Source organism: Polypterus senegalus, unplaced genomic scaffold (genome assembly GCF_016835505.1).
Source record: "Polypterus senegalus isolate Bchr_013 unplaced genomic scaffold, ASM1683550v1 scaffold_418, whole genome shotgun sequence".
NCBI lineage: Eukaryota > Metazoa > Chordata > Cladistia > Polypteriformes > Polypteridae > Polypterus > Polypterus senegalus.
This window is the reverse complement of record NW_024385184.1, coordinates 7,035-25,000: the sequence shown is the minus strand read 5'-3', so window position 1 is coordinate 25,000 and position 17,966 is coordinate 7,035. Positions and strand designations below refer to the sequence as shown.

The following is a 17,966-nucleotide window of genomic DNA, read 5'->3' as shown; positions in this document are numbered from 1 at the left end:
TAAACTTGTCAGAGGGCTCTATGCCCACACTCAGTGAAGGTACGACAACGCGCTATTAGTGCATGCTCTCAACCAATGAAGAGCGCAGCCCAAAAATAAACAGAATTCAATATTAGGGCCCCGATGAAACCAGTCCTGGTGGTGAGGATATCCACTGGATCTTACAAACTGGGAATACAACGAAAAAGAAGCTGTGTCGAGATGGACCTCCTAAAGTACATGAACCTTAAATGGAGTTGTTAAAGAAGAGAAGCATTGACATTAACGGACATGACATCTAAGAAGAAACGAGCGACTTCAGGACAAAATAAAATGGGTACAAATAATTTGGGAGCCGATAGGGGATCTGTGTGGATAGCAAACACTTAATGGTAATTGTAGGGGAAGCAAGAATGTGTAAAGACCTCAGACTATTTATTTCCTTATATGTCAGCTTGTTAGTTTATTTATTTATGCGATCTTCTGTTTCTTATGTGAGGGATGGCCGGCCTCTTTATTTGGCTGCGATGCCTCCTTAAAGGAAGGACAGGGAGAAACCTGCAACTTGGCAGGCCCAATAGATTGTAACGGCACCTCCGATTCCCACAGGGTTGTATGGGAGTTACTATATTTGTCGGCACAGCCCTGTTGGGTTCCAGGATGCTGCCAGGGGGAGCTGTGGAAGCTGCAGAGTCCTACTTTGGGCTTCAGCCGCACCCGAGAGCAATTCCAGACCTTTCTAATGAGCCACCTGGAATGTTCCCAGGTCCGACTTAAAAAGGAGCCAGCTGCCTTACAGAGATGAGCCAAAGTCGGGAGGATGAGGAATGACGCTTGACTGTGGAGGAATTGAGGGATAGAAAGAATTTGTATTTATGGGCTGTATTGTGAATGCTGCTAGTGGGAAACAACTGGAAAGCGTTTCCCACAGAATAAAAGCCTTCTGCATTACGGCATTTGTGTCTGCGTCTGTTGTATTGGGTGTTTGGTGCACCTCCTGGTAGTCCATACTTAATATATGAATGTTGCTGTTGTGACAGAAGTCTGCATGCTACATAAAAGTCTCACTTTGGGTTACGGTTAAGCAGATTAAATAAAGAGTGGCTGTGAGGTGATGCAGCGGGATGAACTTTTTTAAATTTTAACTGCTTAAGTTATGTCATGTGATTTTCATTGATTTGCAGCACAATTTTTGTAAAGTACAACTTGTTCGACTTTCCTAAAAACACTAATGCTAAATGAATGAAATTGCTATCCATCTTTTTTCTCTCTCCGTCTTCAGATTAATTGATGTTTCTTTTGTCCAGCATGGCACATTTGCATGTGAATTAAGAATCCTTATTTGTACTGTGGGGAATCTGGACCTCAAGTCCTTGATTTCGGATCTTTTTAGTTTTCAGTTCCCTATTCACCTCTCACTATGGTGACTGATATAATTAAGGGTGGACTCTGCACATCCTGCGGTTCACTGGGGCAACCGAGGTGCTGATCCTCGACTGCAATATCTTTCAGATCAGCCAAAGCAATGCAAGGCCATAACGATTACTTCAGATGAAACACAACAGAATCAGAAATCAGACTGGTCACCGCGGAATGACACCAGATTCCTGGGTGAGTTTCAAGTTAACATTTCTTATTTGGCTAATGGTTTTATCCAAAGCAGCTTAACACTTGAGATACAATTGGTTACATCCCCCAATTGGAGTAGCGGCAGGTGAAGTGACTTGTTCGTGGTCAAATGGCATCAGTAGTGAGATCTGAGCCCCAAAGCCTTAACCACCTCGCCACTGTGAAGAACACCATAAGAAGGGAGCAGAGCTGAGCTCGAGTAGATCATTTGCTGTCAGTTTATTTTGGAAAAAATATATCAGTCTTTTAACAACTTAAGCAAATAACATAGAAATATATACAATTCTCTTTATAAATACACAATATATACAAAAATTAAATTATATAGAACGTATATCTTGGATGCTATTTACACTTTTGCATTGTTAAATTAGAAAACAACACAGACGTTATTTGGCTTCAAAACAAATAAACAGTTTCCAGTGATTTCCCCCCAAAAGTCCTTCATTAACATAAGTTAAAAAAAAAAAACAATAACAATAATAATAATAACACAACCAAGACACGCTTTACACAGAAATTGTGCGACTGAAAAATAAAACTCATTATTAAAATAAAAACAAATCAGTGAATACTGTGTAGATAAACCTTTGGAGCCAAATCAAGCTTGAGTATTCTACCAAAAAAGAAAAATAAACGTTTTGAAATACTAGGAAAGCAGTGAGAAAAAAAAAAAAAATATATAAAAAGGATAGGGGTAGGCAGTTTTACAATTTAGCCTCCATGCAGTACACCCACCATGCTTATATGAATAAGCCTATGAATGTATACACACAGATACATATTAGATATATAGATATATATATATATTGGAGGAAAGTTCAAAAGTGCGGAAACTTTTTTTGAACATTCCTCCAATATATATATATATATATATATATATGGAGGAATGTTCAAAAAAAGTTTCCGCACTTTTATATTTTCATTAGAAACAGAGAAGGCGGGAGGAGCAGTAATTGTCCATTAAAAAGTTGTTACGACGCTGGGAAACTGCATCGCAAACCAAGGTGACTATGTAGAAAAGTGATGAATGTTTTTGAAATTCTAAATAAATAGAGTTAAAAAAAAGTGTGTAAACTTTTCAAACATCCCTAGTATATTATATACATACATATATATATATAATCTAATACAAGTTTCTATATATAAAATATGGCACCCCTTATGACCTTCTTTACACTCAGTGTTCAGTTTTCAGTCCCCCTATATTTTATATCTCCCTGTTAATATATAAAAGATGTATTCTATATATAGAGTGTATAGAGTAGAACTTATTTTTGTATTGCACTCTTCACTGAGAGCAGGCACAGAGCGCAGTAAACAATTCTCAGTTAAAATGCAAGCATAGATTATACTAATTAATAATACAGAACTTATACAGATAGAAATGCAAATTTGTTAAAGATAGAAACTGATGAAAGACAAATGGAAGCCAACAATATCTGTCTGCATGTATATATAAATAGAGATATATGTTTAACAGGGAGATACCTAGATACACAATGTGATGTCTATATACTGTTTGACATTATTATTTTTACTACTATTATCACTTACATTGATGTGAATTTGAAAGTAAATTCCTTACTAATAAAACCACTGAACATCACGAAGGTTCCACTGCGTTTGAATGTCCCCACCTTACGTTTCTGCCTTTAAACTTTCAATCTTGAGGTAACTATGGCTGTCCTTTTTCTGTTACAGTTCCAGTAAGTATGCATGTGTATTCGACGTACTGTATGTGCGCCTATGTATGCGTATACACAACGTCCACAGGATATAATAATCCACGACCATGTAAACACACACACATACGCAGTACACTCTGTTTCAGACTCTTACTCTTAACATGTATTTGCTTGCACGTTTAATAAATGAGTGTCTAGCTTATTTAAACATGCTTGGTGGGTGCAACTGCAGGTTTGCTTATCAGGTTTGTGGTTCACTTTCCAGTATGGATGGAGTACACCCCTGAAGACATTACACACACACACACACACTTTCTCTCTTTTCAGTCCCCTATGAAGGCACACTATAGTAGCAAGCAGAGACCTGTTACCTCCATTGCAGCCCAGATGGGCTACATCTTTGCTTGTTTGACATGACTTAGAAAAATAAATGCAATCACCTTTGTTTTACCCTATTCCGTTTTGTTTTTTTTTTTCTGTACACACTCACATCATTCTCACACACACATACATTCACTTAACACACAATTAACATTAAAACCTCTTCTGCATTTGTACAAAACTACCTTTCATTGTGTTAAAATAAAGTACCTCTTTTTTTCAGAATGCATACAAATACAAAAAAATCAAAACAGGCACTTACACATTTTAACCCATCTCATTTCCTGAGGAATGTAGTGAAGAAAAAAATAAAACAAAATCTGTCACTACTTTGGACGTAATGCAGGTTAAGAAAATCTTAAGCATGTGGCACCAAAAAAATAAAAGCTTTCACAAAATAAAAAAAAAAAAAAAAAAAGGTCCAGCCTTTTCAAGAATGAAATAAAAAGAAAAATACTAAAAAAAAAAATCCTTGGTTGTCATTCATTCGTAGATCATTAGTTACAAAAATAATGATGATAAAAATATATCAAAAAGAAGTGCAAATAGGATTTCGGCCTACTTCATTCCCGACATCATCTCAGCTGTCGTTCTTAAGCAAACCAAAAAGAAATAGGGAGTCTTTTCCTTTAAAAATATTTTGTTCAAAAATGAGCAGCATGAATAAATATTAAATAGATTTAAAAAAAAAAAAAAATCATTGTCCTTTGATGAAAAAATGTAAACATTTTTCTTTATGAAAAAAAAAAAATTCTCTTCAACTTGTGAGGAAGGTCAGTTTTTTTATACCTGAATGGATAATAAGTAGAAAGAATTAAGATGCTAGTCTAGAATTTAGAAATCAAAAGAAAAATGTCTGCCTTTTAAGGGCAAAATATGTGAGTTAAGGAATAACATTTATAGCATTTATAACTACATACATAACATTATAACTCATTCACTTTGCTGGCACTTTTACCTAAAAGAACGAACACAAAATGATTGAAAGGGTGGTGGGATAAAAGACGTCTGAGGTAACAAACTGTGCTCTAAGACAAAAACGGTACAGAAGCTGGAGCAGGATGGGGCAGCAGCCCATCACAGGCCCGACTCGCACACACACACACATACACACACACATTTGTAAAGATAAGAAAATGACCTGACATGGTAGCACTAAGAGTATCCTGCACACATCAGAACTTGGGCTCTTTAATGGCACTTTATTTAGTGGGTTGCATTGCTCCAAGTAGAATCATTGCATGACAAAGAACCATTTCATTCTATGAAGGTTCCTTGCATAAGATATTCTTTCTTTGGGCTTTGGAATGGTTCCTAACATGTGGACAAAGCAGAAATCTTTAAGGTATAGTAGAATAATGATAGATCAAGACAACCAGAACTTGTTACTGAATGCACCATCAATCAGGAACCCACTGGTATTTGGCAAATCTGCTGTCATCTTCTTGTGCCGATTTACGGAGCCTGTTACGCACCTAATTAAAGGTTCTTTCTGAAATCTTCATATAGATTTTTCTTGTGGGAACTAAAAATGGTTTTCCCTTAGCATCACTTTGAAGAACCACTTTAGCACCTTTCATTTTAAGCGTGTGTATTGGACTGGTTTAGTTTCTAAAGGTAACCAGATTTTTTTCTACAGGATTTCAGGAAGTAGGCACACAACTGCACAAGCAGAATGGACCTGGGTAAGGAGTGCATCAGGTAAGCTGGTTTGGGTTTTCTATTCAATAGAATGCAGTTGTGTATTTTAATATGTTCTTGATTTTCCTAGTGCCGGAGATTGGCAACACATTACATGTTGATTGAACGTGCAAGAAAGGACTCTGCCCATGTGACATTGAAACTACTACTACTAGAACTACTACCGCTCACATGCTGGCAGTTTAGACTAACCAGTTAAGCTAAAATGCACTTCTTTAGGTTGAAAACCAGACTAATTAAAGAAACGTCCCTCACAAACTTGGGGAGTATGGACAGATTCCACACAGGCAGTGATTGTTCATGGGATCTGAACCTCAAGGTATGAGCCAGCAGTGGCATTAATCACTGCACAAAACCAAAATGACTTCATTTTTAATTCTCACCTATAACTCTTATAGGGTATTGGAGTATGATGTGACTGAAGAATTAGTGAAAGGATGAAGAGTAAAGGGTATAAAACAGGAGTCACCACCACCATTGCTGCATAGATCAAAAACCTGAGCAGCTAAAAAAGGTACATGACAGGAAACTGGATGCTACAGAAATGAGGATGCTGAGAGTGGCGTGTGGAACGACAAAGCTTGATAAGATCAGGAATGAAAGAAAACCAGAGGCATAAGGTAAAGTGGAGGAAATTTCAAAAGGAAAATACAGGAAAGAAGTTTAAAGAGGTACAGGCAAGTCATGAGGAGAGAGTGGGAAGAGGAATCACGGATATGGAGGTGTTGGGATAGAGGAGAAGAGGACAACTAAAGAAAAAGTGGAGGGCCTGCATGAAGGGGGATCTAAAGGAGAAAGGGGTGTCAGGCAAGGAAGTGTACAACAGCTGAGACTGGAGGAGACTGGTCAAATACAGTGACCCCATATGAAAATGGGAAAAGCTTAGAAGAAGAAGAAAAAGAAGAAGAAGAAGAAGGAGGAGGAGGAGGAGAGGTCTGGAGGACTGACCTATTACTAGAAACTATGCCTAGTCACAAGACTACAAGAAAGGCCACCTTAAAGGATGTGAGAATTATGTAAACTTGGAAAAAAAAAAAATGTACGACAGGATGTTATTGTAGGGAATGATTTGCTAAAGATTGGGAGGGGGGTTGCTTTCTTAAAAGCTTCCCTTTTCCTAAACAAACATGCAAAACTGCACAAGATGAATACAAAGTGGAACCACTGGGCTGACGTATTGACACACTCAGACATTTATTCACGTATGCATACGTCGAGATATCCACCAATCCATTGATTTTATTGAGTTCAGAATTACAGGAGCCTACAGTCTACAACATCCAGCAAAGGAGGAATCAAGGATGCCAATCCAGTGCTTGGCACACTCACACAACACAGCCATACTGTTCATGTCAGGCCAGCTTAAAGCTGCCATGAAAGGCGCCATCGTTCAGATCGCTTACATTCAAGGCCAGCTTTTATTATTAGATCACAATGGTTAGGCTCAAGAAGAAACTATCATCCCAATTCTTTATGTAGAGATTTTGGAAAGGAAGCTTTTCAGGATCACTCATCAACATTTATGGGTCTGGTGGACAGCAAGTTACTAGAAAAAAAAACAAGCATCTTACCTCTGTGGCAAACACGCACTGTTCAATTTGTTCTGGAATAATGTAAACTGGGTGGTGAAGGGATTCTTTTTGAAAGGTGAGTGAAGACACTGATATGATCTGCTCAGTCCGTTTACTAGAAATGGAGGGTGCAGGTTGGTAAAGAAATCAAGAAGGAAACAAAAATAACAAAGAAACATTTTAGAGTTTAGATTTCACTTTCCATTTACAAAAAATGATAGCTATTACACAGCGAGAACTTGGCACTTACTGGTCAAACTTGTTTTTGCTCACAGCTTCTTCCTCTGCGTAGTTGTAATCCATCAATCTCTGCTTGTACCCTGCCTTATCAGAGAGGCCTTCAGAACTCAGTTGGGCATCCTTGTTGGTGACTTTACAGTGGCCCGCTCCTCCTGGGATGATGAAAGCCTCCTTCTCTCTTTGAAACTGGGAGAGATTGTTGATGGTTTCCAGGTCATTTCGGACAGCAGGCCCCAAGCCTTTCTGGTTCTGTCGCATCTGCCGGAGCACAATGGTGGCCGCACAAACCACAAGAGCCAAGGTTATAATTCCAAGGACAAAAGAGACAGCCAGAGCAACTGGGAATTGCTCCTTGGCTTGCTCTGGGACGTTTGTAGGCTTCAGGCTGAACTCGCAGCTGGGCCCCATGAAACCGGGCGGACATTGGCAGACAGGACCTGTGAAGTGGGTAAAGCATGTGCCACCATTCTTGCAAGGGAAAAAGCTGCAGGCATCTGACCGGACAGCACAGTCCTTGCCAGTGTAGCCCAGGGTACAAGTACAGGTATAATCATTGATGCCATCTACACAGGTGCCGCCGTTTCGGCAGGGACTACGGGCACAGTCATCCACATTGATCTCACAACGGGGGCCAGCAAAACCAGGCCGACATCGGCATAGCATGCTGCGGCCAAGATCCAAACAGCTCCCCCCTAAAAAAAAAAAAGACAAAATTGGCTCATAGGTGATTGCTGGTAGAAAGAGAAAGAAAGAAAGAAAGAAAGAAACAAAGAAAGAAAGAAAGAAAGAAACAAACAAACAAACAAACAAAGACTTACCATTAGCACAGGGGTTGTTGCTGCAACGGTCGATTTTCTTTTCACAGTTGGAGCCCATGTAGTTAGTCGGACACTGACAGGAGTAGCCACCGGTGGGCTTCTCCACACACGTGCCACCATTGAAGCAAGGCCCATCCGCACAAGTCATGGCACTGATCTCACAGTTCTTACCATAAAAGCCTTGCGGACAGGAGCACGTGTAGTCATTTTCAAGATCCTGATTAACAGACAGAAGAAAAAGGACAGAAATTACCCACTAGAGCTGGGCTGTGGGCAACCACTGAAAAACAGGCTTACTCTTGTAAATTAGACTCTCTACTAAGAATTCTTTTTTAAACATTTTACAATATCTCCCTAAAACTTATGTTGGAATAACATGAATATTTTTCATTATGTTAAGTAAAGTACAAAATTGTAAATATTTTCATCAACACCATAAGCTGTACAGAGAGAAAGAAGGTGCCATTGCATATTGCTGGCTTAGTGGGAAGTGATGCCACCACAGTACATACAACTGGCAAACATTGTGATGGAAAAAAAAAAAAAAATCAGCGAGGAAAGAATTGGAATGTTTAGCCCTATGCCACTGGCAAACTAGATAGCCATCAGATCCCAGTGGATATGTCTCAACTCTGCAGCGGCAGAAAATGGTCTTCATTTTAAGAGGGTGGAAAAGGAAAGAGGGGCTTTGCTTAAAAATCAGATAACCTCCAAAGGGAGCAATGTTGATAAGCCTCCTTACAGAAGAATGTGAATGGGACTGGAAGAGCAATGCTCTCCGACATTTAATGACCTCCAAAACACAAATTATTCATCCACATATATATGAATATAATAGTTGCTTAAAGTAACAGTATGAGAAAGTACCAGCATGTCGGAGTCACATTCGGAGTGCCACATCAGTGAGAAAATGAGTTAAGACAATAAATGACATTACAGATGGATGGATGGATGGATGGATATTCTCTAAATAGAGGCTCTAATAACTAAGGAAGCACACAGAAGAACCCAAAACCTTTTCTGACAAACGCTAACCCTTCTACTTCATCAAATGAACCTCCTGGCTCAATATGTACTTAGGCACTACTTGGATGGCTCACATTTCCCCCTCTCAAGCCATTTTCTTCTCTTTTTAACTTAAAACGTAGCTCCATGCAGGGCCATTCCCTTGTATTCAATACACATAGCCTCTAAGCATAATTGTGTGTTTTGTGCCTTTTAACATGGCGCACATAAGCCACGTCTACCAATGTACACTGATCTGGCACAGAAGGTGATTTGTTTTCTTTGCATCTTTCTAAAATGTTTCAACAAACTGCCAGATCTTTTGAGTCAAGGAGAACAAATGGGATTCTGCAGCCATCCTGACAGCTGTATTTTCCAAAGCTAATCAAATCATCGATTTCCCAATGTAAATAAGCTCTTCTTTAAATAATCTGTTTTAATGTTATAACTCTGCTTCTGGTGGAAAGTTTGCCTGCAAGTGTGAAACAAAACTCAAGAGGGTTGTCCCCATGTTTGATTACGGACATATGGTGCTTTTAGTACAGTCCATTGTGGACATGGGATGGCAACTAAACCATGATTTTTTTTTTTTAACAAAATGGTATTAAAGTTATGGAAAAACCTGAATATTTTAGCACGGCTTTCTTAATAACGTTATCATCAATAGTGTCATTTGGTTGGACCTGGTAGATCAACAATTTAGATTAGCTAACAAACAATTTAAATTGAACTCCAGAGAATAGTCAACATACACTAAAAATTAAAAACCCAAGAATCTTGATGGCCAGCAAAAACAGACAAATCAAATCACAACACTAATTTTGCTGTTAATAATAAGGTGGCATGGTGGGTAGTCCCCCAGTATTTCAAGGAGCTTGGTTCCATTCCCAAACCTGTCACTGTCTGAGTCTGAAGTCTGCAAGTTCTCCTGGCGTCCACAGGGGTTTCCTCCGAGTTCTCCAGGTTTGTCCCACTCTCCAAAAAGGCACGTTTATACTGAGAGGGAGTGTGTACCCTCATCTCTATCCAGATTTGGTTACTGCCTCGTTGCCCAGTTCTGCGTGATTAGGCTTAGGCTCCCCATGACTGTGCAATGGATAACTGGAGAATTCCCAGCAATTCAGGTCCTAATCAAGTGCAGAAGACTGCAGGTCTTGGCTATACCTCACATAAGAAAAGTCCTTTTGAAGCTTTCTGTGGGCCTCTTCTTACAGGCTACCAACAAACGTGGAGACAAACGACACGACAATATGGAAAATAAAAGTCACCAGCTGAACCCCATGTGTGAATATACAGGTAAAGGCTGTGTCACCTCTAAGTATTACAAATGTCATTAGGAATTTGTTTGGTACATAATGTTGCGCCCACATAGCTGATCCCTTCAGCATGGTTTCAAGCACTGGTGTTGTGCACTAAGAGCTACTGAGCCTGTGTTGCTTTTACATTTATCTTACTTAAAAATGGATCACCGATCATCTTTGAGTGCTACACAAAGAAATATTTACTAACTGGTGCCCCGTCCAGGGTTTGTTCCTGCCTTACACCCGATGATTGCTGGGAAACACCAGCTCTACCGTAACCCTGCCCTAGATGAGTGGGTTACAAAGATGGACAGATGGATTGATAAATACTTCTTTCAAAGCACCACCAATCAGTGAATCTTTATTTTACTCCCATCAGTGAACTTAGTAGCACTTCCTTAGGATTGACGGAGAACCGGAGCACACAGTCAGTGACAGGGCTGTGATCTGAGGCTGTTAACAACTCTACCCACCATACCACCATGTTTCTCACAGAACAACACAGGCACATATGAAAGGCATTGCATGCTATTCTCTATTATTAACTGGGGTCAGATTGGATATTTTATAAAACCTGCAAGCCATTCCAGTATCACCCTGCTTTACTTAAATTGATCTTAATGAAATAAAGTGAATGCTACTAAAAAGATCTGAAATGACTGCAAAAAAGCAGGGCCATGTGTCCCGACCCCCACCTTCAAGACCCATACACCCGCTACCCCCGACTCCATCATTGCATCATCTTGCCCTACCTGGACTTCCAGATGATCATCTATCAACCTTTCACAGCTACCTTTGCAGGGCCAGCAAAAGTCAGCTTGAAACCTGGCTGTAAATTGTCAGAGTTGAACAGGCAACATGCTAAAACAGTCATTTGATACAAGAAATATGGCTTCTCTTTCTAAAAGGCATTCCATTTTTGTTGTTGTTTAGTTGTATTTAACTTTACATCTATTGGCATATCACTTGATGCATATATGCAAGCAACCCATGCACTTTGAGCCTGATTTTCAAAAGATGGCAGAGTTGAGGAATAGATGAGAAAAAGGAAAGCAAATATGAATTGATGTAAAATGAAAATGAGTTACATGAAAGTGTATATACACCCACACAAAAAAATATACTATAATATATACATATTAAGATATTACAGTATACAGGAAAGCAATGATGCATGTTTGAGACACTGATTTATGTTCTAGTAATAAATGTGTCAGCCTTAAAGAAGAAGGGTTATATTTAACCCTGCCCTGTACATGATAATCTAGGAAGGCTGAACATTTTTATAAATGTATTATCTTTATCCCAAGTTCCTGTTTCTTATACTTCTCAGTATAAGCTGCTTATGATATGTAGGGCAGGAGGAGAAAGCTTTTAAAAATCAGGCCTGTTAAAAGTTAGTCTAATCTAAGCATAATTAAGTAATAATCGACAGGGTTATTTAGACATGCAGAGTGCAGTCTGTTTGTTGTGTAAAATCGTAAAAGTGTCAAAGTGGAAGGTAGAATGGACTAGTTTGGTAATACACTGCATTCTCAACACAATCGGGCAGCTGAAACAATTTTCAGAGCTCTGCTTTAAAAGTCAGACTCTGTTGTTAAATAAAAGTTTGCATTTGTCCATATTTGTTATGGATGTTTAATAAGCCAATCAATATTGGTATCTGAGAAACTTGTAGAAGTAAACAAATTCCTTCATATACAGTATATGTGTAAGCTTTATAATGAATACTATATGAATATGCATGCTAACTCAAAATGTATGTATACAGAAATAGTATACGTTATCTCAAATATATACTCAAAATGAATACTTAAAAGATCTAACGTGTGCGTTTTTGTATGTGATTTGGAGATGTAGTTAGTAAGCTCCCCTCGATTCTTTTCGATTCTCAGATCAGATGTGTGTACGTCTGTGTATGTCTGCGCATGCGTGTGTCGCTGCGGAGAGAAGCGGACGGAACACTCACGTTGCAGCTGCCGCCGTTCTTGCAGGGGTTGCTGTCGCACTCGTTGGTCTCCAGCTCGCAGTTGGTGCCGCTGTAGCCTGGCCGGCAGGCGCACGTATAGCTCCCCTGTCCGGTGTTGGTGCAGGTGGCCCCATTTAAGCAGGGCTTATGGTTGGTGCAGTAGTTCAGGTCCTGGTTGCAGAAGAGTCCGCCCCAACCCTCCTGGCAGTTGCACTCCCAGGGCTTGCTGCAGGTGCCGTGCAGACAGCCGGGGTAGCGCACACACTCGTCGCACAGGCGTCCCTGCCACCCAATCCGACACTTGCACTCTCCAGGGCGCTCGCAGTAACCGTGGTTCTCGCTGCAACCCGGCAGGCAGATGGCTGGTGATAATACCATAACATAATGAAAGGGGGGGAGAAAAAAAAAAAGAAGAAGAAAGAAAGAAAAGAAAAAAAAAATTAGAATACTTGTCCAGCCTCCCCTCCCTCGCTCACTCGTAACACATCAAGTTGTTGTTAAGTACTAAACCAGGCAGCTGGCGTGCATACAATAGGAACACATGCCGTCCCTTTCACGCAAGGGAGCACACATTAAACCCCAACGCGTGTCTCTGTTAAACCACGCTCCTTGAACCCTTTGTCGACTCGAACAAAAGAGCGCCGTCTCCCTGGGCGCAAATCGAAGTTTGGCGGGGGTGGTTTGACCCTTTTTTTTTCAGCTCCATCCCCCTCTTTTTTTTAACAACAAACCTAAAATCTCCAAAAAGAGAAGCACGAGTGAAGGAGATTACTGATCACTAAGCAACGCCTGACACCCCTCAACTCCTCCGTCGCTGCTCCGAACGCGTGGCTGCAAAGCTGGCCACAATGGGCATCTTAAGCCCATTTTTTGCAGGACAAATAAACCTGTTTAAACGATTGCAGTTTTTTTTGGCAGGGCTGCCGCGAGAATAATGCCGAGATTATTAACTCACTTGAGACGAGGGCAGGCGCGTACTGTTTTTTTGGAGCCGCGCTGTGCTGAGACGGGTGCTGAAACTCGAAATAAGTAAAGAAAAAAAAAAAAGTGTGCGTCCGCAAGTGAACGTGCGATTCTCAGGTTAATTCCCTATAAAAACATTTGTACAACAAGAGGCTCGAGGTTTGTTTTTGTCCCGTGACAAAGATTTTGAAAATTTGAGATACAACTGGTTTCGTTTCTTTTGTTTTTTTTTTTTTTCCCCAATAGGAGCGCAGGCAGGTGAAGAGACTTCTTCATGGTCACACATTGTCAGCAATGGGATATGAACCCACACCCTCGGGGATTCAAGTCCAAAGCCTTAACCACTATAGAGGATATCTATGAATGGGTGTATACATACAAACATCAGGAATCATAAATCACATATTAAGTATCACGTGTATGACGTAACGGCAACACTCATTAAGAAAAGCGGTTAAGAAAAATGAGATTAGATTTGTCGCCAGCTTTCTTCATCAATTCATACTTTTAACCATTTAGGCTATTATCAGTTCGCTAAGGTTTACACTACAGGCAATGCTAAACCAAAACTGTGTTGTGTGTCTTTTGAGGGGTTCATTCACTTTCCCCACACTTGAACATTTCGTAGTGTAACATTAATAAAAATTGTATTCATATAGCGCCTTGCTCGTGCTTAAGACGCTATATAATTTGTATTTTTGTAATTTTTCAAATTATATTTTTACATTTTCATATTCTCGAACAACAATACATGACAAAAAAGAAAAACTTAAGATGGCACGTGAAATAACATGGTAAAGAGAAACTAATCCCACTGTCAGATGCTGCATTTGAAACAATAAAGGGGCAAATGATTGAATGGCATAAAACTTTCCAAAGATATGCACGATCTTGGCACCAGTTGAAGACCGATTGGCTAAACAGAATACATATTAACTCTCAATATAAACATATAGTTGATCTTTGGGAAATTGTTTAGTAAAAAGAATCATAATGATACATCTTAATTAAATAGCGGCTTTCTCAGGCCACCATGGCATGATTGTCAAAAAGTATGACATATTAGCAGTGTATTATCATTTGCATTCTTACAACAATATGTAAGTAATGTACAGGTTGGCCTTTTTAATTGTCTGCATAAATATGTACTACAGAGTTTGTTCTCTAAAATATACTATGAAAAATCATCTGCTGTTTTGCATTTTCAGCATACACTAAACAAGTCAAAAAGAGAACACCACATTGGGAACTAAAAGTTATGAATAGAAAAGCAATTGAAAATGATAAAGGCATTACTTCACGACATATTGCAACACTCGATTTTCAAGTGATGGTATGTACAATGACCGTTGCTTTTGGACCATCTCTAGTAAGAAACAAGTACTTAATATGTGACACACAGTACAATGATCCTTACGTTCTGAGCAGTAGTCTCCTTTCCAGCCGTACAAGCAGTTTCGGATTCCCACTTCATCACACGTGTAGTGTCCGAATGTGTCGTCCCGAGGACGGCAGTAGTCTGAGCAGCTCTCGCCGTAGTAGTGTTCGTCGCAGACGACGTGATACGAGTAGCGCAGCTCGCTCTGCTCGCCAAAGTGCACATCCTGGGACCAGTCTTCACCGACTGCCAGCCTTCTCTTGGTGGCCAAACGGCTGATCATGTTACTTGGATTTTCTGTGAAAAATAAATCATATTGTATTTAATTCCTGCATGCATTTTGTTTGTTTACAGCTCAGGGATTTGCCCCCTCTACATTTAATCCGAAATGGTGTACTACTTTAACTAAAGAAAGAGCCAGCGTCTCCCTCTAGTGGAAAATAGAAAGTATTGCAGTTTACCTGTGGATTGTTCAGTGGAGTCTGCATTCCAGGCTTCGATAATTAGAGAAAAAACGCCCTGTTGCGAGTGCATAAAAAAACGCTTAGTTTAATAAATATGTACAGACACGAATCGTGTTTAGTTTTCATCAAGAACTGATGTAAGGCTCTGCGCACTTACCGGCCACTTGAAGTGAAAGGGCACCCGAATATAAGCACCGTCAGCGATAGCGCTCTGATCTGTGGGCAAGATTTCCGTGTGGCCAGTCCCGTATGTACAAGGAGGCTCTGGAGAGATGACCGCCTGAGCATGTTTGAGACATACACGGAAAAAGATCTGACACTCACGTGGAGTTTTGCAACTACTCCGAGAGCTGGTGAAGGAGTGAACCTTCAGCTCAAAAACGCCCGAAGAGTGCACCTGGAGAAAGTGAGGAAAAAAAAAAAAAAAACGAACTGTGGTCACTGCGCAAACAACTTGGCGCGATGGACCGCAAAAACAACTCCCGAGCTTAAAAGGCTGGAATAGATACTTACCAGGTGGGTCGACTGCAAGGCCAGAAGACATAATAATAACCCTAAAGCCATCCTCTCGGGTCTCCTTAGTCCGCCACTAAGCGTCAGCAGCAGACGGGAAAAGGTTATCCAAAAAAGCTCCCCAAAAAGGTAGGAATATCCTGGTTAGAACAAATTGAAGATCACAGAGGAAACAAAATCCTAACATAGGAAGGCGAGGAAGCAGGAGTTACAGGAGCTTCAGTGTGGCAAAACAAACTTGGCGTGACCCCCCCAGGCTTTTCCTACGTAAGACTTTATGCTGTTGTTTAATGCCAAAGAGACGGAGTTGAGCGAATTTATAAGACTGAAAGATCTGTTAAGCCCCGCCCATTCACCAGCCCCTGTAACCGCCCCCAAGCCAAACAGCGACCAAATGGCGTGGACAGGGGTGGGGGCGGTGTGGGTGAGAGGGGGACTCCGGGTGTTTGATGGCTGGGGATGGAGATTACACCGAGAGCTACCTCGATTAGAGGAATTGATTTTTTATTTTATCTAAGTAATTGAATAAGGTGAGGATTGAAGTGTGGATGCGAGCTTATGCGTGATGTCACTTGTTGAGCTGACAGAAATGTTTTCCTTTCCTAGAGACTTCCATTACGGGACTGCTGGGATTTTTTTTCTTTCGGTTTTATTTCATTTCATTTGCAACTTTTTATCCATATTCGTTTAGGCCTGTAATACTGCACCTTGCACCCAAAAGCAGCTATCGGGGAGCCTCTTACTGTAGAATTCTATATTGTCAAATGATTAATTGAGCAGATTTTATTCTACTGATTATCAAACGTAGGTCCTTACAACTTGTAAGAATTTACTGGTGTATTTTACGTAATAGTAAATGATTAGCAGTGACATCAATTTAACTCGAAGGTACTTTTCAATGTCCGCGAAGAGTTGAACCTTATGAACACTTTACAGATATATATGACTGCCTGAGACAAAACACACATGAATAAAAGAATTAATAAAAAAAATGATAAGCCATTTTTAAATCAAGTAACTACATTCTTTATTTTTTTTCTTTTTAATAATTATGAAAGTTGGCCGTGCATTTGTAGAGCTTTAGCCCCGTAATTTAAACTTGAATGCACAAGCATAAGAAAGCAGATTAAATAGTTAACAGCGCAGTTATCAAGTGGACTACTTTCTAAAAAAGGCAATTATGGGATGTCTCTATGTTTCTGTGTGTGTGTGTGTGTGCGCGCGCGAGTGTTTTAGCGCGCACGCGTCTCGCGGGGGATCCGAGTCTCCTTTTTTTCCTTTATTCTTTTTAGAAATTGTAATTGTTCTGACGCGTGCGAGTCGTTAAACCGTGCAGGCTCCGGGTGGGACTAGCTTTTGTGGCAATCAGAAGGGGTTCTTTTGTTGGAGAGGTTGGAGCGCTTTTTTTTTCTTTCTTTCTTTCTTTTTTTTTTTTTTTTTTTTTTGAGGGGGTAGATTTTGGAATAATTGCTTTTGTGGACGCCTCGTGCTTACAGCTGTATGGTAATTAGGAGCACCTGCCTTATTTCTTCTAACCCGCCCCAACACACCCCTTTAGTTCTTTAACTGTACAAGTAACACCCTCCACAATTGATCCCAACTTCAGATTGCATTTTAGACGGCGTGGTTAATGCAACAACATCTGCTAGAACTGCAATGCAATGCAGATAGCGCTCCAGCCACGCGACGTGTCATTTTCTTTCTTTCTTTTCGGGGGATGGGGGGGTGTTGGGGTTGAGGGGTAGAATGGAGTTCTGTGCTTCCCTGGCAGACTTTATATAGCTCCTCTGTGGTATAATAAAACAAACTGAAGATGACGGACATATAGATTTACATTTATTGTTAATCTGCTTTTCAAATTTGAATACATTTATCCATAGACAATATATGCATCCATCCACAAAATTATACTTTGCCTGATTTTTAGCAGGTTTTTATAAATAAGATTCATCATTATACGCTTTCTATCTACTCCTGAAAGCAGACGCAACTTTTCTGCGAAGTAGTGTGGAGTTCCGACGCAAAGATAATAAAAGTATGTCTTGAGTGTGCCAACATTGTGATGCAGACGCAAAGCTTGATGCCGGATAAAAGTTCGGCAACGGAAATAAAGCTAAGGAACCCACAATTTTGATTGTGTTTTTAAACTTTTAATAAATGTGTTGTCACTTCCCTATAATGGTATAATACGTAAGACTGACAGGCAGAAATGGCATATTTATCCATTTAAAACGCAATCTACAACACAGTAAAGTGTGCAGAACCTGACGGGATCTGCACACTTTCAGAATCTAGCTCAGTTGAAAATAATAAGAATCTATCTATCTATCTATCTATCTATCTATCTATCTATCTATCTATCTATC

General features: G+C 40.0%; 1 protein-coding gene across 1 annotated transcript; it reads right to left on the bottom strand.

Moving 5' to 3' along the window:
* Positions 1-4,096: 4,096 nt before the first annotated feature.
* LOC120522252 (delta-like protein C) lies at positions 4,097-15,966 on the bottom strand. The gene is made up of 9 exons (XM_039743313.1): positions 15,601-15,966; positions 15,245-15,484; positions 15,085-15,142; positions 14,663-14,920; positions 12,283-12,644; positions 8,008-8,224; positions 7,200-7,881; positions 6,950-7,064; positions 4,097-4,466 (listed from the first exon to the last, which is right to left on the bottom strand). Exons 1-9 carry the CDS (start codon positions 15,649-15,651, stop codon positions 4,461-4,463), a joined length of 1,989 nt encoding a protein of 662 aa, XP_039599247.1. The 5' UTR covers positions 15,652-15,966; the 3' UTR covers positions 4,097-4,460.
* Positions 15,967-17,966: the final 2,000 nt, after the last annotated feature.